The 21751-nt window shown below is 33.2% G+C and overlaps 1 protein-coding gene across 3 annotated transcripts in view; it reads left to right on the top strand.

Moving 5' to 3' along the window:
* Nucleotides 1-21751, top strand: part of TLK1 (tousled like kinase 1) — a 125126-nt gene that overhangs the window by 64619 nt on the left and 38756 nt on the right. For all 3 annotated transcript variants that reach the window (XM_031451634.2, XM_010982505.3, XM_064484901.1), the window contains exons 4-11: nucleotides 4025-4100; nucleotides 6855-6901; nucleotides 8540-8635; nucleotides 9951-10040; nucleotides 11089-11181; nucleotides 14656-14766; nucleotides 14880-15016; nucleotides 18234-18422. In XM_031451634.2, the coding sequence (XP_031307494.2) occupies nucleotides 4025-4100; nucleotides 6855-6901; nucleotides 8540-8635; nucleotides 9951-10040; nucleotides 11089-11181; nucleotides 14656-14766; nucleotides 14880-15016; nucleotides 18234-18422 (839 nt within the window). The remainder of the gene's footprint in view (nucleotides 1-4024; nucleotides 4101-6854; nucleotides 6902-8539; nucleotides 8636-9950; nucleotides 10041-11088; nucleotides 11182-14655; nucleotides 14767-14879; nucleotides 15017-18233; nucleotides 18423-21751) is intronic.

The raw sequence follows: 21751 nt of genomic DNA, 5'->3' as shown, positions 1-21751 counted from the left end.
TTTTACACCTTACAAAAATACAAAGGTGGCCTGGGTGATGTCCCTTAGATTTTCTAGGGAATCATTGGTCAGCATCAGTGGTTTTTCAAACCTTTTTAAGGCCATTGAGTTCTTTCTTTGAAGTAAATTTAATATAGAATCTTGATATTAAAATAAGAGATACTGTGTTTGCAGAGATAGGGGTAGAGGTGAGTTAGGATATATCTCTGGTGGCTAGAACCTTAGCTCAGCCACCTGCGCCTTCCTTCCCTTCAGTAACTTTTGAGGTACAACCTCCTCTCCCTTAAGATGTCTCTGGGGTACAATTTGAAAATCGCAGATATTCTGAATTTTTCCTCAGTGATGAGCCATTTTAGAGATTAAATACTTGGTGACTTTTTGCCTGTCCTCAATCGGTAAGTTCTTAAATCTCCAAATAAGGCCAGTATACAAAGGATGACTCAGGAAAATTGGCAGCAGTAGGCTTCATTGAAAGTTTTTGGTTTTTTCCAACATAGGTGTTACTCAGATTATTTGATTCAAAAGGAGAAAACTTTAAAGCACATTTGCCTGAGGGTTAGTGATGTAATACTTTGGGCCTAGACTGCAAGTTCCGTGGCTGGTAGAGATCAGAGTTGAATGGGACCTTGACAAGGATTTTACAAGCCACACAAGTTATTTGTAAACTATTAGGGCAGAAGCTGCTAATCATTTAATATGATTGAAGTTTTAAAACAGAAAAGTACACTGATATTTGGAGTAATAGAAGGATAGCCGTTCAGTTTAGATAATTAATTGGGTGCTTACTGATATAGAATATACACTCTGTTCCAGATGCTATGCTAGTATGTTTCTGGTATGTGTCTCATTTAATCCCTACAGTCCTTTTATGTCTATATTATCACATTTAAAGTTGATGAAAAAATTGAGCTTTGGGTTAAGTAACATGCTGAAGGTTGTAGTAAATAGTGGACCCAGAGTTGAATTCTTAGTCTGTATTTTCAGAGACCCACGATAATTGGTTTTTAGGAAATTATGGTCCATTAGGGCTGACAGAACAACCCTAAATTCTTTGAGGTGAGAATGAGGTCAAAGGTCAGCACCAGGTAGTCATACCAAGACATGGGTAAAATAAGATTAAAGTTTGTGGGAAGGCAAAATGATGTGTTTGTATTGCCTACATTTACTTAGGCTAATTTAGGTATATCTAGATTTCCCTTTCTCATCTTTTGCTTTGTTCAGCTTTTCAGTTTTATATTTACTATTTCTAACTTCTTACCCACATTAGTATTAGATTAGTCTTAAAATTGTTTAGTCCTGTCATCCTTTTTTTCCATTCATCATCCTTTTTCTTTTCATCCTCCTTCCTCAGATTCTTCTCTGGTTTAAAAGAGGGAAACCTCTTACCTTTTTTTCTTTGCTATAAATGTTATGCATTTGAGAGTTTGTTTGTTTTAAGCAAAGTGACACTTTCCCCAAAAGACTGTCCCACTTCCCCATTCCAGAAAATTTTAAATTTAGGGAACTTTTTCCTTGGAGAAAAAGTTTTTCACTAAGTAACCTATATGTCTCACACACACACAAAAAAGACCTTAAATATCTTGAAGTCTATATCCAGTGAAGTATTTAATGAATATTATCCCAAATAAATCTGAGAATTTCTACGTATACTGTATCTTTCCATCCTCCCATCCCCCTTTTGGAGATGGCCAATGAGGGTTAGCATTTTAATGGTTCTTAGAAGCTCTGTGGTGAATAAATCTAACTTTGTTCACCCTCAGTTGAACCACCCTTGTATCCTTCCATTTAAAATGTAGCTCTCAGTCTCTTGCTGACCTGTGTTCCCTGGAATATACTTTAGAAAATGACACAGAGCCATTTACAACATTATATATTCATTAGTTTTCTAGAAAGACAATGTTTCCAATATAACTTCCAGAATTTTATTATTCTGTGTGACTTTTTTGTTTATTCAAAAGTAGCTAGTCAGGATTTAAGATGGCAATCAAATGGGGTTGTGCCATGCTTAAATATAATATTAAACCATAATGTTCTGTTTTCTGTTTTGAAAAAACATATTTCCTTGACCTTAAATTATATTTTTATGTAGATTAAATTGGGAGGTATATGAATAAATTGTTATTTGGGAATCCTCCTTTGTTTTAATAGGTTTTAGTGTTCTTTATAAAACTGTTAACTTAGAATTTTTAATTTGGTGGTAATTTTATTCCAAAGAAAACAGAAGATTGGTTATTGTTTAAATTTGAGTTTGGTAATTTTGACAATGAAATTAAACCAGTGAACTGTTTACCCTAAATTGCTAGTATGTCAGTATACCTCCTGAATAGATTGCTAGTTAGGATGGATTTTTTTAAGATCTCAGGCTTGTGATGTGAAAACACATAGGTGATTTATTGGATATAATGAATTTTATTTATAAACTTAATGAAAATTTGAAATATTTTTATATAGTTCATTAATTTAGTTACTTTGTGATGTAGGACATATAATCATGACATATAGAGAATAAAAAGAGCATTTAGGCCTTGGAAATGTACAGAATTGAGTTTGATTTGAATCCTGGTTACCTTCAGTCAGTTACTTAATCTTCATGTATTTATCAAGTAATAACTATATGCTTGGCGTGGAAGGGTAAGTGGGGAGAAGATATAACTTCTGTCTTGAAAGAGTTCAGAAATTAGTAAGATTTACTTAAACCTCTCTGTATCTGTTATCTTGTTGACAAATGGCAGTGATAAAACTTAAAATGCCCAAGATAATACTTAGAGAAACTGTAGATGCTTAGTATGAGTTAGGTTGTTATATTGTCATTCATTCTATTTAATCATAGAACTACTCAGAGACACCAAAATATAGATTAAGTTCTTTCCTTATTGGTGGACTACATTGCCTTTAGAGATTTATTTTAAGTTGCCTTGATGTTTCATTCATTCAGATTTTCTTTGTTCTGGCACCAGATGTATATGCCAAACTTCTAGTGTTTGAGGGCCCTGTGCCATTGACTTGTGCACATTTCCTCTTGGTTTTAATTTTCTACTAAGCACAACATTCTGTCAGACTCCATAGAAATTACTTATTTGTTTAGCTTGATGAAAATACTTTCTATCAGTTAAAAGAGCAAAGCTGTAATTTGAGAATAAGCCATCACTGAGGAGAGGGGTCTGCAGACTTTTTCTGTAAAGGGCCAGATATTTTAGGTTTATGGACCACACTGTTTCTGTTAGAACTACTCAAACTACTCAACTCTGCTTTTGTAGTGTAAGAGCAACTATAGATAATACATAAATGAGTAAGTGTGGCTGAATTCCAATAAAACCTTATTTATGGATACTGAAATTTGAATTTCTTATAATTTTCGTATCACAGAATATTATTTTGGTTTTTATATATTTAAAAATATAAAAGTTATGCTTGGATTATGTACTCTACAAAAAAAGGTGGCCAGCCAAATTTGGCCAACTGGCTGTAATTTGCAGACCTCTGATTTAGGGCATAATCTACAAATTTGCTATGATGGTTGTTGGATAATCATTTTTAGGCATTTAGGTGAATGGTCCTTTTTATTAGGGATTATATATAGATCAAAGTTTGTGTTCTGTGCTTTTTTTCTCATCCAGGTTTTATTTACTCTTATAAACTAAATACATATGAAGAGTAGAAAATTTAATAGGAAAAACGTATGTGTTTTGTTGTTATTTTGTGGGATTTTTTTGCCCTAGCCAATTAAGAATTTGAAGGACGTCTTTTGAAGGTTGATTACTCTCAGATTTTTTTCATCTACCTCAAGTCAAATTTTGTAAATATAAATTTCAAGTAATGTATACAAAATTAACACTTCAAATTTTAAAAGTTTACACAATGGAAATTTTAGCTTAAGTAAATTTTATGGAAATAATTACACATTTACATTGCATAAACACTATTGAACAAAAATTTTTATTTCAAAAATAAAAAGGACTTTTATGCTGATTGTAATAATTTTGTCTGTTAAAACTATAAAGTTCTGTTAACTTGCTTTCTGTAGACACCAGAGAAGAAACAATCAGAATCATCCAGAGGAAGAAAGAGAAAAGCAGAAAACCAGAATGAAAGTAGTCAGGGTAAGTGAAGCAAACTCTTCCTCAGAGCCAAAGAGGCATTTACAATTAGATACTCTGATTTTGAATCAATTAATAATTTAACTGTAAAAAAATAATTTCATGGTTTTGTGATTTCTATAGATACCATGTAGTTTCTGCATTAATAATAGTATAGGAATGTATTTTGTATAAGAAATAATGATAATATGAAATTGGAATCTTTTTGTATCACAGGTAGTTAGTTTGTGGTTACTGTTGTTAGGCTTTTTGACATTTCCCTTATTTTTTAAATTTGAGAATTAGACAAGTGTCACGTCTAGACCTGGCAAGCATTACCTTTATCACCTTTCATTTTTCTCTTTTTATATGAATTATGGTATTGAAATGGCTTCTTGGTTTTGAATAAGAACTTTAGATCTTGCTGTGAAACAAGTACCCAAACTTACTCATCCCTTTTGTTTAAAGAAGACTATGTAAAAATGATAGATACTTCGTTAAAGCACCGTCTTTTTCTTTCCATACCTGTTCTTCATCCTATTTTGCACACCTGCGTTTTGTGTTATAAGGTAAGAATATTACTTTCATTAGATTACAAAACTTCTTGTAGTAGACAAAATAGTATTGTCATTTAATTTGGCTGCTCAAAATTAAATACAATAAATTGGGCTCTTAAATCGTATGTCATGATGATTTTATACATATATTATGTGTTTTGGAGCCACTCTTAGCCACAGAGTCTAAGGCCATGAATCCATGGCTTACTAGTTTTCACATGTGGCACTGTAACATATTGGCAGCAAATGTCTTTATGGAAAGAGGGAGTTGAGTCACTCTGGCACTTTTCTTTGAGTGTATGGTACTTTGTAGCTCAGTCGGCCCTGAGGTCCTTTTGGATTTTGGTGTAGTTTCCCCAAGTTGTGGTTATTGGACTTGGAGATTGATTTAGTTATTGGTTATGATAGTTCCATCTTCAAATTTTAAAACTCACTTAAAAGCAGGTCCCAAAATAGGCTGGGACTTCTGGGTTGGTTGATTGAACCTGTCTCTATAAGAAGCCACATTTTTTCTTTGTGGTCTGCCATCCACAGCATTGTCTACTTTTCTCTTATGTTTTTAGTTAGGATGGTGGCCAGTTCTGATTACATTTACTCATTTCACTTTCCACACATATTTCTCATATTTGCTTTAGAGAGAGGCTAGCTTTCTGTGCATGTGCTTTGTTTTTGTTGTTGTTTTCTTTTCCTTCTTCCTTTGAAGTAAGCTTCTTCAAGTCCATAGCAAACCTCTCCTGTCATCTTCTTGGCCTGAATTGGGTCATATGTCCATTCCAAAACCAGTTATGTCTAGGAGAGGTATTATTGCCTTTAAAATTAGGCCCATCTCTGAAATTGAAAACACAGTAAAGTTTCCCTTAGAAATATATATGCCTTGTGGACAAGGCAAGATACCTGAACAAAATTGGATTTTTGATCAGGAGAGAAGGGAAACTAGGAATGGGGGCCAGATAGGAGTCAGACTGCCCTGAAGTTACATGTGCTATATAGAGGAGGGAATGCTAACAACAAAATTTGGATTTAATTAGGGGAAAAGAATTGGGGAAATAGCTTCCAGGTAGGCAACCAGAAAAAGTCTCTGTCTTCATTAAAAGATAGCACCTCTTCAGAATCTGCAGGGAAGTTACAGGTTGAAGGGAAATATAAAACCTTTATAGTCTTCTCTGACCTCAGAATAAATCTGTATAAAACTGTTGTTCAAAATTTCTAGGTAGTATTTATAGTCATGATTACTTCTTAATTTTTTAAAGATTTCCCCCTGCCTTGTCCCAAAAAGGAATTTAAGGTTGCTGAACTTTTAAATATATCTTTTGTTCATCTCAGTCGTGCCTAGCACGTAGTTACCACTCAAGAAATCTTGTTGAATAAAATCAATGAATGTAGATAAGTCAGTATTGAATTGGTAAATGTGTATGTTTGTATTATCCAAAGATTTTGACTTTGTGATATCATTAGTTTTTCTTTTGAAACTTGAAGAAATTGTGTATTCAGTATAATTCCAATGAAGGATGGATGCCTCCCATCCAAAAAAGTTGTATTTCTTAGCAACTTTTTAATTCAGTATTCATAAAACTGATGAAAAGTCCATTTTAGAGCAAAACTTCTAATTAAAGAACTGTGATCTGTAATAATATGGATCACTTTATCAATATGATCATATAAGAACAATATTTGAAATCTAGTTTATTTTTAAAAATCCTTTTAATTTGGAAATACCTTTTAGAAAATTAAAACATTTTACCAAATAGCGTTCATATTAAAGCATGTTATTGTCAGTTTGTTACGGTTTGTGTTGACCAAGCTTTATTATTATTTACAGACATGAATTGGTTTGTCAGTTATGCAGCTGCCACTTGTCTTTTCTTTTTTTTAATTCGTTGCTTTGCTTTTATGAAATTAGTAGCCATTGAGCAATATAAATAATGTAGTTTTTAAAGCAGATCCTTTAATGTGATTTGTTTGATCTCCTGTTATTGGGACCTTAAAAAATTGACCTGTATCTATTGATACAACATTTGATTTTTGGATTTCTGAAGTTGGCATCTGACCCTCTAAGGACTCTTACTTAATATTCCTTTGATGCCCATCACTACCCAACTAAAGCATCATATTCTTTTAATTAGGGAAGTTTAAATTTGGCACATTTTCTTTCTGATGTTGTATATCATAGATAGTTATGACTGACTTTAAATCTATAAATTTTTTCCCTTTTATATTTTAGGGAAAAGTATTGGGGGACGTGGCCACAAAATTAGTGACTATTTTGAAGTAAGTTTTTGATGAATATCTTCAGTTCTTATTATAATTTTGCTATGGACGATAATTTGTTTGAAGCATAAGGTCAACTTTGATTATCTACTTGATTAAAGCAGAACTTCAGTACTATGTGATGTCTTGTCTTCCTAAGAACATTAGTATTTATTTTTACTTTGACATGACACATCATAATTTTCAAACTACACTCTAACATATTTGCTTACAGCAGCCCAGGAGATAGGCAAAATAGGTATTAGTAGTCCTATTTTACAGATGAGGAAACTGAAGACCAGAGATGTAAAGTAGCCTACCCAAAGGCAAATTCCAAATGGAAGAGCAAAGAGTAGAACTTCAAGTCTAGCAGCCTCTACTTCAGAATTCTTTCTGCTGTCAGTATAGGCTTTATTGTAATACAGCAATAGTTGAGCCCTGTGGATGGAGATATAATAGTGTATCTCCATATGTAATAGTATATCTCCATATATAATAGTATATCTCCATATGTAAATATAAATATATATAAGTATATAAATATAACATATAAATATGAATGTGAAATCTCCAATATAAATAATGACAGAGATGGGAATCTAAAAGAGTCCCTGAAAATAATAAACAGTGGTAAATTCAAATTCTTACCCAATTTGGAATGTTTCCTTGCTTCTACACAGAAACATTTCTAACTACCAGTTTTAAATTACAAAATATTAAAGTGATTATTAAAACAACAAATATTTGTATTTACTTGAGAGAGCAGAATTTGCTGATTAGGGAAAGGCCTACATTTCCAGAATATTTTTTTTTATTCTCCTTTGTGTTTCTTTCTTGGGTTTACAGAATATAAGGTAAAACAGTTGCTGACTATAAGATACACCTAATGCCCATTAGTTGAGGTCAGTCCTTCAGTGTCAATATCATTTAAAAATCTTTACCAAAAGTAGAATCAGTTCAGATAAATCTCAGGTGTCTTGAATGCCTACTATGTGTTGAGCATTATGCTAGGCACTACAGATAAAAAAATTTAGTCAGAGTCCCTATGTTGCAGGAAGTTTTTTAAAATGAGCACATTAGAAAGTCCCCATCTCTTGTTCATACCTGATTCCCTGAGAGGAAGCCATCAGCAGTAAATTGGTTTCTCCTCCCATTCTTTGTTCAGAAAACATGAGAAATGAGAAAGCTGTGAAGCAGATTAGATGGCTTCTCTTCGTATGCAGCTATGTCATGCACTGTAATGCATGTCATGTATGTAAAAAAGGATTGATTTTTATTAGATTTTGTGCTGTTAAAAAGGAAGGGGACTTGGTCCATATAGTTCTTTTATGTAGTGCTATGAACGTTTGGGTATTTAACAGATCTTGAGAATGACAGTTCTGTTTTAAGATGGTTGATTATATTCACTAACACCTACATGTAAACATGTTAAAGTTTTTTGGGATTAAGGATCATGCTGGTTTAACAAACATTTATAAGGGAACTGTTCTAAAATTTGGAAGAAAAATGAAATACATTTTTCGCCTTAGGGGAATTTGTCTTTGAGTCTGCCACAATAATAATGATAAGATATGTTCAAATTTATTCATAATGCTGTGTCTAAAATAGCATCTGTCTAAACCTCTGTTAATAAATAGATATTTTTTCTTTTTCCCTCAGTACCAAGGTGGGAATGGCTCCAGTCCAGTAAGAGGTATACCTCCTGCAATCCGTTCTCCTCAGAATTCACATTCACATTCCACTCCTTCCTCATCTGTAAGTTTTACATGTGTAGTCTTATGTCTCAGATGTTACGTATATTGAATGAATAACTTTTATAATTTGTTGTCTTTATTGGGGACTTTTTATATATTAGTGTTTATCTTTTAAAAAAATTATTCTGTAAGGTGAGTTGAATCTTTTTTAATGATTTGATGCTATTAGAACTTTATTTCAGAAAGTGAGATTCTTAACTTAAAGATTTACTAAGTTAATTATATCCAAGAAGTTAATGTTTTCTGTAAAAGAATGCTGTTGAGTCTGTGGACTAAAATGAATCCTTTGTATCAGTCCATATTGTTACTGATTTCTAATGTCTAACATTCTTATCAGTTAAATTTCTTACCACTGAAATGATAGCATAATTCCTTTTGGGGATCCTTGAGAAAAGAATAGGCAGCCATCAGCCTCAGATAGTTTAGTTTGGTATAGGAGAAGGATCTTGGACCTAAAAATCTCATAAATACTTTTTGGTTTGTTTCTAGCTTTTTAAGATCTAGTTCTTTTATACAAATTATTTTGTGTTGGATTTTGGATTTCACTTTATATTTTTACTTTCATTATGTGAAAGTTCATTGTCTAACCATAAAACAATGTTGGCTTTCAGTAATTTAAAGATGAATTAAAGACTTTAAAAAATCAGAGTATCTCTTATTTATTCAAGTACCCTGTTTTTACTTCCAGTGTCTCCTCCTAGTCCTGTCTATAGACATATGCTTTTTTATGTCTTACTCATTTTGTACCTTGGGGCACATCATATTGTTATATACCAAGTAAAGCATAAGATACAACAATAACTTTGAGTTGTAGTGATAGCATTGGTACAGAATATAACCTGCTGCTTTCAATGAATGTATTTTAAAACTAGTGCATAGATAAACCATGACACTTGTCAGTGAATGATATTGTACTACATATGGGCGTGCATTATTGTCCCTAGTACTAAAAGAGTTCTGTATTAAGTCCTTTTAGTTTTACTTTTGAACCCTCATAATCTGTTTTTAATATTTTTGTTTTAAAATGATATATTTGGCCTTATTATATTCAACAGATTGAAAACATTAAATTTTCTTTTATGGCCCTATAAAGTAAGCTGTCAAGGGTGGGAAATATATGGCTGGTTATTTCTTTCACTGGGCCTGATGTGAAGGAGGTGAATGCTTATTGAATAAATGGTGATTAGAAGTTTTAAAAAGTCAGTTTTATTTTAATTTATTTAATTTCCTGATAAAAATTTAAGAAATGTTTAGTTGTGAGGTAGAAGCCTGTTTTTTTTCCCTTGCTAATGTAAAACTTTTAATATTTTATGAAGGTTCGACCGAATAGCCCTTCTCCTACTGCATTAGCTTTTGGGGACCACCCTGTTTTACAACCAAAGCAGTTATCCTTTAAAATTACTCAGGTAAGTTGTAATTAAAATTTCTTTGTATGACTTATAAGAAACCAGTGACCAACTTTGTAATCACAAATAAGATGTCTTCTCTTTGTTTTAGATGTAGTCATAAAGTAAAATTCTATATCAAGAAAGCTAACTACTAAACAAAAAGAAACAATTTATAGGGGGTGAGAAATTGAAATACTAATTTACTATCAGCTTGTCCTTTGTTACACAGTGATTAAATATATGTATCTTTTAAGCAAATTAAATAAATAGAACAACCATGTCTATCCTGTTTATTGATTCTTTCTGAACTTAATATCAAAGTACATATAATTGATATCTTCATGAAGGTGTTATATTTGTTACAAATGGACGTTAAAGCAGTTCATTTTGGGTGTCTGTTTTTGTATATTCATATATACTTAACACACTTACAAAAATCATTTGAAAATTAATTAGCTATCTTTTATAATTAGTTTTATGGATTTTGAGTACTTTTTCATTTTAACTTTATACATGTGACAGTTTTTGGATGACAGTGTCTCAGACCAGGGATTGAAGAAGTAGATCATCTTGCTTACCACCTTAGTTGTGCAATTTATTGCCTTTCGACTTTTTTTGTCAGGTCTTGTCCAGACTGTTGTGCATGCATCAAAACTTCTTTGTTTGGATAATGTTTAGGCGAGGATTTACAGATTTATTGCTTTCAGTCAGCAAACACTTCATGAAAGTTTTTGACATGTTCAAAAATCAGCTAGAGTTGATAGCACAAAGTAGTGGTTATATTGGATTTTAATGAACAACATATCAATATTCTAAAATTTTAAATAACCTTTTAAATGTTTTTTAAGTTTGTAGCACTTGTACTTTTGAAAATATTAAAAGTTAAAACTAAACCTTTTGGGATACCTTCATATATACACACATACAAACTCTTAACATTTTCTTTGCTTTTTAATCAGAGCAAAATCTTAATTTTATGTCTGCATGCAATGATATATATGTATATATGTATATGTATGTATGTATGTATATAATGGAGATAATAAAATAGCTTTCTTTCATTTAGACTGATCTTACAATGCTGAAATTAGCAGCATTAGAAAGTAATAAAAACCAGGACCTGGAAAAGAAGGAAGGTCGTATAGATGACTTGCTCAGGGTAAGTAATAAGTCATGGGCAGAAAAAAATTGAGTAAATTATTTGGCAATAGTAAGACTATTGAGAAAATACTTAGCATTGTAAAAAAAAAAAAATATATATATATATATATATATATTGCTGGGAAAAAATAAGCTTTTTATGGTAGTGTAATACGTCATTGAAAATACCGACTTTTTAAAGAAAAAACTTTTATTAGCTCTTTAAATGTGAATGAGAAACAGTTGGAGAAATAGGAGGAAGTTTATAAAATTTATTTATATTTGATCAGCTATCCTAAGACAGATACCCATATCATGTTAGTTTTAAAGTTAGTTGATTTTGTTAAGCTTAAACCTATATTGCCATTTGGTCCTATACCAGATGAAGTAACTGCTGCAATCTAGTGAGATTTTTAATGGAAACTTATAAAAAGACACATCAAAAAGTATACTTAATATGTGAGTAAGGGATGAAACTGGTTTTCACCCCTTGCTGCTCCTTAGAATCACCAGATGGAAAGGATGGGAGGTGGTTTATATAAGTACTGATGCCTAAACTCCACCCTGAGGAATTCTGTTAAATTAATGTGACGTAGCACTTGGGCATTGGTGGTTTTAAAAGCCTCTCCAAAATGATTCTAATTGAAGCCAGCACTGAGAACCATTAGTATAGAAACTCAATGAAACCATCGTCTGTGATCATACCATAATTACCGATACTTTTGAAACATTCAGTGTGTTTCTGATCCCATCCCACTCTCTCTCTCTCACATCCCTTTACCATTAATCACTAGTCTACTTTTTGTATTTATTTCTTATGCCTTTTGTGGGTTTTTTTGTAGTTACAGTCCATATATCGTATACATTCGTAATGACACATTATTTCAGTTTATTTTTGAACTTCATATAAGCAAAATTACACTGTATGTACCCTTTTGCCCTGCTTGTTTTCACTAAGCGTTTTACATGGGATTGTCATGTAGTTTGTCCATTTCGTGGCTATATAGTAAGGCATTATATGAATGTACCATTCTTTATTTTTTCTAATTTGGTGGATATTTTATTCCCACTTTTTGCTAATGTGAACAATTCTTGTACATGTCTAAGAACATTCTTGTTCATGTCTTCTATGGCAAATGTGGAAGAATTTCTCTTTGGTGTATACATAGGAGAGATGTGGCCAGAGTACAAGGCATGCAGATCTTCAGCTCTACTTTATATGGCAAATTTTTTCCAAGGTGGTTGGGTCAGCTTACACTCCCGCCAAGAATGGGCAAGAAATAACCTTACTCCTCATTATCCTTGCCAAGGTTTATTATAATCATATATAAGTTTTTTGGGGGGTCAATTTAATGGACATATCATGGTGTTTGTTATTATGAATCCACTTTATTTTTTGAGAAGCTTTTAAAATATTAACCATTTGTATTTCTTCTGTGATGTAACTGATTATATATTTTTGCTCATTCTTTTTATTGTATTGCTGTCTTTTTTTCAAATTGATGTCATTCTAGTTGATCATATATGTTGATTTTTCTCCCAGTGTGAGTTGTGTTTTTATTTCTTCCTATTGTCTTAATGACTAGATCATTTAAAAACATATGTTTTTGTTTATAGTTTATTTTGTTTGTACCATAGATTTACCAAAAGAATTGTTTTTACCCCTAAGAGCATGAAGATGTTCTATATTTTCTTCTAAAAGTTTTATAGTTTTTCAGTACAAGTTGTTAATCTCACTGGAATTCATTTTTGGGTATGGTGTGAAGTAGGGTTTCATTTCAATTTCTTCTATATAGATAAGCAGTTATTCAGATCATTTAATTACAAGTCCACTCTAGCTTTCATACACACGTGGGTCTATTTCTGTATTCTCTGCTATATACCATGTTCTATTTGTATATTCCTGTACTGATACCACAGCATCTTTTTATCTTTAGCAGTTGGCTTTGACTGTTAGTAGCAGAGAACATAAACAACAGCACTTTAAGTGAGATACCAGTATCAGTTTTTGAGAGAGGAATGGAAGGGGGGCAGCCCAGGTGTGATGGCTCCACAGTGTAATATGGGATCTTGACTCCTTCAGTTTTTCTGCTCCTTCATCCTTAGTACATGGCATTCATCTTAAAGATGATATCAAGGTACGAAATATTAGAGTCACAGTGATGATACCTGTGTTATTAAGCAGAAAACAGTAAATAGAAGGGACTAACATAAAATGCAACAATTCTGTGTATAGCCTTCTTGGGTATTCCATCAAACAACTTGTGCTTATATTTCATGACCACCATTAGCTGCAAGAGAAGTTGAGAAATATGATCTTTTAGCTAAGCAAATGTCAATCCAGAATAAAATGTTGGTTTTCCATTATTAAGAAAGGAGAAAATAGACTTGGGTGATTATAATTACTTAATCTTAATCTTAGTAATCTTAAATCTTGAGATGTGGTCGAACAAATATCCTCTCCTTTTTGGCTATTTTTTGGCCCTTTGCAGTCTTAGAGAAGTGTTAAAATCAGTTTTTCAAGTTACACACACACACACGCGCGCGCGCTTTTTTGAGGTTTTGTTTGAATTGAACCTAGTGATGAGGGTCTGGTGCTAAATTCCATATATGTTCCTCTGAAAGTATCTTTATTTTACCCTTTTTCCTTGAAAAACAATTTTAGGTTGGCAGCTATATTTTCTCCCAGCATTTTTGATTTATTACACCACCGTCTTTTCGCTTCCACCATGATTTGCCTAGACCTACGGTTTTCAAAGAATGCTCCCTAGACCACGAGAATCAGCATTACTGGAGAACTTACTGGAAATAGACTTTCAGATCCTACTCTAGACCTGCTAACTCAGAAACTCTTAAGGATGGATCTCAGCAACCTGTGTTCCAACAGCCTCTTCAGGTTATTCTCTGGTGACTCTACCAGACTAAGCAGACTAACACTCATCTTCTGAGCTTAGAGAGAGGCCCCTTCCCGTGAGTGTATGGCTGCCCACGAAGTCAATAAAACTGCTGTTCATATGGCCCAGAAAGATGGTGACACTGGTTGGCTATTGGATAGGCATCTGCAGTGCCATTTAACAGAGAAAAAGTTTTATTAGTTACAAACCGTGGAAGAGAACTAATTCCTTTTTAAGTGTCACTTTATATTACTGTACTTCAGTTATTTTTAACTGAGATAGATGATGTTGCCCTGTTTTAGAAGTAAGAAAACTGAAGTGAGGTTCAGATAACTGATTTAACTTAGCTAAGATTATATACCTTAGAGTGTGGGTTTGAACCCATGGAGTATGGATTCTATGCTCTTTCCACTTCACAATTAAGCAGCACGTAACAATATTGTCCCATGGTAAGTGGATGTTTTAACAATTTTTTTAGTATCATACTCAAATATTTAATCTTATTAATCATTCTTTTATGTAAGCTCAGAATGTTAAAAGTATTAAGTGTTTCATGTACACAAATTTTAGACCTTTTTCATTGTCTCCTCATGTTGTAGGCTAACTGTGATCTCAGACGGCAGATAGATGAACAACAGAAATTACTTGAAAAATACAAGGAACGATTAAATAAGTGCATATCAATGAGCAAGAAACTGCTTATTGAAAAGGTAAGTTAAAAGTTCAGTACATTTGGCCTCTCCTTTCACTAACCTCTTAACCTTGTATGCTTTTAAAATTTAAATTAATAAAATTGAATGATAATTTTTCCTCCTTTTTTCAGAGTACACAAGAAAAACTGTCAAGCCGAGAGAAGAGTATGCAAGACAGATTACGCCTTGGGCATTTCACAACAGTTAGACATGGTGCTTCATTTACTGAACAATGGACAGATGGTTTTGCATTTCAGAATCTTGTAAAGTTAGTCATTCTTACATTTTAAAAAATTTAGTATTCATTTGGGTTTTCATTGCTTTCAAAGATTATAGATTTGGAATTATGTTTTACCTCTACTCCTTATTACTCTTTAAAGTCACAGAATTTAGTACATTTGAAAGGGGCATAAAACAGAGGTATTAGTTTTAGCGTTAGCAAACTTTTTGTTTAGCATTCATCCATACAGTATGATGTATTATTCTAAAGGACCTTGCAAAACATAAACGGGCCTAGCTTTTTATAGATTATTTGGGAGGAAATTGTTAAAAGTTTTAACTTTCATTGCAAGATTTATATCTATATATGTTTTGGGATTTTTCTACTTAGGTTCCCTCCCCTCAATCTCCATTGCCTAATCCTTATTCCAATGTTTATATTCAGCACTTGTCTGCTGCTCTCTATTCCTGTGTAAAAGACAGAAACATTTTCTCTACAGCCTCAGATGCAGTAACTCATAAGTCATTTGAATACGTGGCTTTAACATTTTTGAAGTTAAGTTTAAAATAAATCATTGTTCCTAGAACCAGTTTCAAGTTAAAGGAAGTTTGCGCTGTAAAACCTAGTTTGGGCGAATGCCTTCCTTTGTATATAGATGGGCTTGTCCCCCAAACACAGAGACTCTGTGTTCCCAGTGAGGTAGATGAAGGGTGAAAAAAAAAATAATAATAAAATAAATCGTTACCATGTTTTCTTGAGTTCAGGTGGTCTGGATAAGGATAGGCTGACTATGTTAAAGAGCTGGGATCTATATGCTCCTCCTTTTTTTGCTGGAAAACTGTTAAAAACCTTAAAAGCAAGTAGTGCCAACACTTAATCATCTTTGCCAGAGTCAGTTCACTTAAATGGAAAATGGAAGTAAAGCTTTATTTCACACAGTATCACATAAACATTGCTGTTTCAAACACTGGTTCCCAGGACTTACCGTAGAATGGCCTTCTATCTTGGTTGATTTATTCAAGTTTTTTTTTTTTAACACAGCTGTGCTGGGTGTTAGGTATACGATCATAAAGGATAGTGTCTTTGTGATAGTAAGGAATTTGGGTTTTATTCTGTGGATAATGGGGAACTTTGAAGTTTTTTATGTAGTATGTGTGGTCAGAATTGAGTTTTAGAAAGATGACTGATGGTAATGTGGGAATAATATTGTAAAGAACATAAACTGTTGACAATTCAGATGGAGAAGTAGCCAAATGAAAGGTGATTAGGCTTGAGCTAAAATATTAACAGTAAAAGTAGAGAGTAGGAAATACATTTGAGACAGAACTTAAAGGTTTTTGAGTATTATATGAGTTACTAAACCCAGACGTACAGTTGTCCTGGTAATGAATAAAAGAGGAGGTTACATAATATAACCTTAAATATAAACTAAAAATATAAATCTAAAATATAAACTGTGCCAGTTAAACATTCTCCATTGAGCTGTCAAAAAAGAGCAAAATTGGAGCTTGTGGGTTGATGAACATGTAGAGGTTTGGAGAGGGTATCAGGCTCAGAGAGAACATGGAAGCGCCCCACCGTTTTCCCATACCTTGCCCTGTGCATTTCTTCCATCTGGCTGTTCTTGAGTTGTATCCTTTTATAACAAACCAGTAATTAGTTTTTAAGAAACTTACTTGCATTTTTTATTACTAATAAGCATTTACTGAGGGCCTACTGTGTGTTGTTACATATACATTTTATATCAAGCTATTTTATCGGTGTACATCAAGCTGTATACCAGTGATATAACCCAAAGTAGTTGGAGATGAGAAGAGAGAGAAAAAGTTAGTAATACTAAATTAACAATCTCTAAATTATATGGTCATTCCTGAATAATCAGTTATTAGCTATATATTCTAGTAATTCTTTACTCTCATTATTTCAGTAGGGTTATTGCTGCTTATTTTCACTTGTAACATCTTGATTGAGCCCTAAACTAGCTTTAAAATTAATTTTTAAAAATAAACTGAAATTGTTAATACTTCCAAAAGAATACTGGATTACAATCTTATTCTAGCTTTGCTATTCTTGAGATTTTTCTCTCCCATTTTGCTCTTTTACCTAGGTGGTTCTTCATTCTTTCACTGCTACCATGTTCTACTACTATCTGGCTAGAACCGTAGGACAAGGAAATGTGTTTAAGCCAGTTCCGTACCAGCCGAGTAGAAGTTCTCTAGTTCTGGGTTGAACGGGGGTAGGGGAATAAAGGATTGAAGCATTTGACTTGTTCTAAATCTAAGTATCACAACCATGTAGATTTTTAAATTTAAAATTTTTTCTTAGCGTGGTGAGGTGACCTAAGAACATGGTTACTATTAAAACAAGCTTAATGTTGTATAATGGGGTGGCTTTTTAAAGCTTCACTGTTACCTACTTCATGCTCTGATCAAATTGCTAAAATCTCCAACCTCTACTTTTGTAGTAGACATATCTATTAGTTTTTAGAATTGGTAAGCTTTAGATTCTTGAATGGGAAGCAGTAATATTTTTTTGCCCATTTTTCAAAGCTGTGCAGACTTCTTGCTATTTCCTTTCTTTAAAGGGTCAAAATTCCTTCTTTCCTCCTACATTTCTTATATAAGGTCAATTTTTGTTTCATTTCAAAATATCACTTCACCATTCCCGAAATTTCTTTTTGATAAAGATAGATTGAGAAAATAATACTCCATTAAATTCACATCTGTCTTTTGTAAGTTTTTCTGGAAACACTAAATGATGAGATACATGGATAAAACCTACTCCATACTTAACTCTGTCCTTTTTTTTTTTTTTTTTAAGTAGCTCATTTATTTCATTCAGCAGATATTTATTGAATGCCTAGCATGTGCCAATCACTGTGCTGGGCACTAGGGATACAAGAGGATATAAAAGAATTGTGGTTTCTGTTCTCATGGAGTGATGTAGTCTCACCAGACACATTCTGATCAAGTGTCCGTAGGAATGATACTTGTTAGAAAGGAGGAGGTGGGAGCTGCAGGATAGCGTGAGATTATATAGGGCAACACCTCTCTCCCTAGTCCAGGGGGTTTCAGGAAGACCTCGTTTAGAAATGAATGTTTCAGATGAGACCTGGACAGTGAGAATTAGTTGATTCACAGGGGCAGGACATAAGGTTACAAATTTATATTTATGATTTTTCATGTTTACTAATGTATTTTCATGTTTTAACTGTGAAAAGTAATGGAAGGTTAATATGTATTTTTTTACATTTATTTTTATTCAGGCAACAAGAATGGGTGAATCAGCAAAGAGAAGATATTGAAAGGCAAAGGAAACTTCTAGCCAAACGCAAACCTCCCACAGCTAACAATTCTCAGGCACCCTCTACCAATTCTGAACAAAAACAAAGGAAAAACAAAGCAGTCAATGGAGCAGAAAATGATCCCTTCGTTAGACCAAATTTACCACAACTGTAAGCCTACATTTTTACTTTTCCTTTTTTTAAATTGTTGCCAGTGGGCATGTATGTTAGTATAATGGATGTTACTGATAATTAAATATTTGAATATAAAAATCATTATGGCCAGGAATCAGGGCAGTATTTAAAAATTTTACCTCCGAATTAATAAGCCCTGAATGTCTGAATTCTACCTTTGTAAGTGGAGATTTACTAATCCTCTTTTAAAATGGAGGCTTAGGTAGCTAAGAGGAAGCTGGAATCCACTCTTTCTTCCAGGTCTGAGTAAGTCAGTCATGAATTTTGATTATTCCAAGTCAGTGTTCCTATTAATGTTCCTTTCCTGAGAGAATGTTAGTTTAAGTAGTATAACTGACATATTTTCTCAGCCTGTGAAAGCAACACGTTGGGAAGCTGTAGGTATTGTTTTTCCCCTTTCTGCTTTTTTCCCCCTAAGTTTTCTGCATTAATGATAAATTACTCTTTATAATTCAAGGGACAAAGACATTTTAAAAAATAGTTATATGCTTATCATAGAAAATTTGGAAAATATAGAAGAACATATAATACAATATATACCACGATCCCATCCCACAGAGAATAATACAATTGTTAAAATTTCAGTGTACAGATGCAACCTAACTTATATACGTTTTCTGTTCTATAAAAAAAATGTTAAAATATGTATTAAATATAAAGTATGTGTGAGTAGAAAATACACACCCCCTCTGATTGATGTTTTATGAGGATGTATTCTTTTTCTCCATTGTTGAAGGATACTTCATCTGTGCTTTGAATCCCATCTCCTGCTATAGCAGGGACCTCTCCTGCTATACTTCCTTTATCTTACATCTTCAACCTTTTTCTCTACTGGTTTACTTTTAGAAAACAAAACAAAAAAACTCGCTGTTATAAATCTATTTTCCATATTCTGCTATTTTCATCACTAGGTTTCCTAAAAGATTTGCCAGTGCTTGCAGTCTCTACTGCCTCACTTTCCATTCTCTCCTTTCTTAACTGAAATTGTTCTTTAAAAGATTTTTATCTCCTTGATGCTAAATACCATAGACATTTGAGTCTTTAACTTGGCAGCTTTGGATAGTGTTGACTGACTTTTTCCCCCAATCTTTCTTGCCTTAGTTTTTGAAATAACCTTGTTCTCCTGATTTTCATTCAAACTTATCTGACTGCATCTTCTCAGTCTATTCTGTGGACATCATATAATCTACCAGTTTGTAAAATGTAGGATTTTTAAGGATCTGTCCTAGGCCATCTTACTTCTTACTCTGCGTATTTAGTGTCCTTGACTATCAGCTTCTCCTAGGGTTTCAGTTACCATGTGTATACTACTAATGTCCAAATTTTTGTCTCCAGCCCAGTTTTCTCTCTAAGTATCAAAGGTTTATATCTCAGTCTTGAATGTCATATCTTTGTTTAGTTGATATTGGTACTTAAATGCCTCAGAAGAACCTCTAATGTAGTCTTTTCAAAATTGCATTTACTAAGCACACACAAACACACAACAAAATTGTATTTATTATTCTCTTTCATATTTCAGTCTCTCTCTCTGTCTACACACACACACACACACCCACACCCTGCCCTTTCCTTCTTGTGTGGTTTCTCTGTTAGTGAATGGTATGGCCATCCTCTCAGTTCCACATGCTAAAATTCTGGTCGTCACCCTTAGCATTTTAGATTAAGGTTCTATTTGTTTTTTTATTAACCTATTTCCATTATTTTCCATTAATAAATAGTTGATGATAATGTTAGATTTTAAAGTCCAAAATCTGCTTCCTTCTTTAAATCTTTCCTAATTTAGGGAGAGGGAAGGGGGTGTTGTTGTAAGTGTAAGTAAAGCATTTGGCTATTGATATTTTTTTAAAGTGATTTACTTTTCATAAATTAATAAACTTATTGCTTAAAAAAATGGATGAGTGGGCAGGTGAGTGGTCATAGAGAAGAGAGTGTGTGTTAGCTTTAACTCCTCCCCTATAGACAGACGCTCAGTCCTTCTAGATCTCAGATGTGTCCACTGCCATCTCTTATGTTTTCTTTTCCACCCTCACCCACTCCGCTCACATTTCAGCTTTGGTCTAATCCTCCAATCCATTTTCATCTTGCAGTCAGTCTTTTTTTCCCCAAAATAAAAATATGATCCTTTTTCTTCCTTGTAAACCTAACATAGCTCTCCATTGCTTGAATGATTTTCTCCAAAAGTCTTAAAATGGCTTATAAAGCACTCTTGATCTGGCACTTTCTGACCTCTCCAGCCTCATCTTTTATCATTAACCAGTGCCTCCCACTCACCACCAACTTTTAAACTCCAACTGTTGTCTTAATTTTTGTTCATCTTTTAAATCCCATGCTAGATATTTCCTCCTCTTGAAAGCTTTTCCTTAACCTCTGAGGGACAGGAGTTAATTATCACTTTGAAATGTTGCCACAGTGCCCTCTGTGCTTCAGTTGCAGTATCATCGTTCATTCAGTTAATGATATTAGAAACATCTTTGCTTTTCCCTTGTTCTCTATGTCTGTTTCCATAACATTTTTTAATCTGTTCATCTTCATTGCCACTATCTTACTATAGGACGGCATCTCTGTCTCTCTTTTTTAACTTAGATGACTGTTTCTTACGTGTCTTATGTTACATTCATGTTTATCCTTCACTGGCCTTCAAGATAAAATTCACTGTCATAAAGACCTTTTATAGACCTTCTCATTTCTCTCATTCTCCAGTGTCTGCCCTATATCTCCTACATTAAAACTCTTTGAGTTCTCTAAATGGACTATGCTTTCTTGTTTCTGTGCCTTTGTACATCTTGTTCCTTACCTTTCTTTACCTGTCTTATTTCCTATTCATCCTTTAAGGCTTTGCTCAAATGCCAATTTCAACAGGAAGTCCTCTTTGACCTCTGTTCTTCCTAGGTTCTTCCCCATTTGCCCTCAAGATAGGTGCCCATAGCCTTTTGTACACGCCTGTTAATATTGTAGCATTTATCTCACTGTTTTATTTCTGTAGTCCAATATCTGGTACAGTTCCTGGCACATGAAAGTGGTCAGTAAATACTAAATTACAAAACATAAGCATTTGATTGAATTTCTTTTTCTTCTTCACAACATACCATTTTTCTAGTTTGTCCCAGATATTTTGCTTCCCACTGTCTTCCAAGATGCTAACAGCCCTAACTGTAGTTTATTAATAACCGTAGACTTGTCTCATTTCCATCCCATTTTAGTGCATATATTGACGTAGAACTAACCCTAAAGTTATACTGCTGTGTGTTCTTGGAGTGGCAATGAAAGTAATACTACGTAAAATTGGGTTACATCGTTATACAAAT

Source organism: Camelus dromedarius, chromosome 4, assembly GCF_036321535.1.
Source record: "Camelus dromedarius isolate mCamDro1 chromosome 4, mCamDro1.pat, whole genome shotgun sequence".
Classification (NCBI taxonomy): Eukaryota; Metazoa; Chordata; class Mammalia; order Artiodactyla; family Camelidae; genus Camelus; species Camelus dromedarius.
Note: the sequence above shows the minus strand (reverse complement) of the source record. Positions and strands in the feature narration are given on the sequence as shown.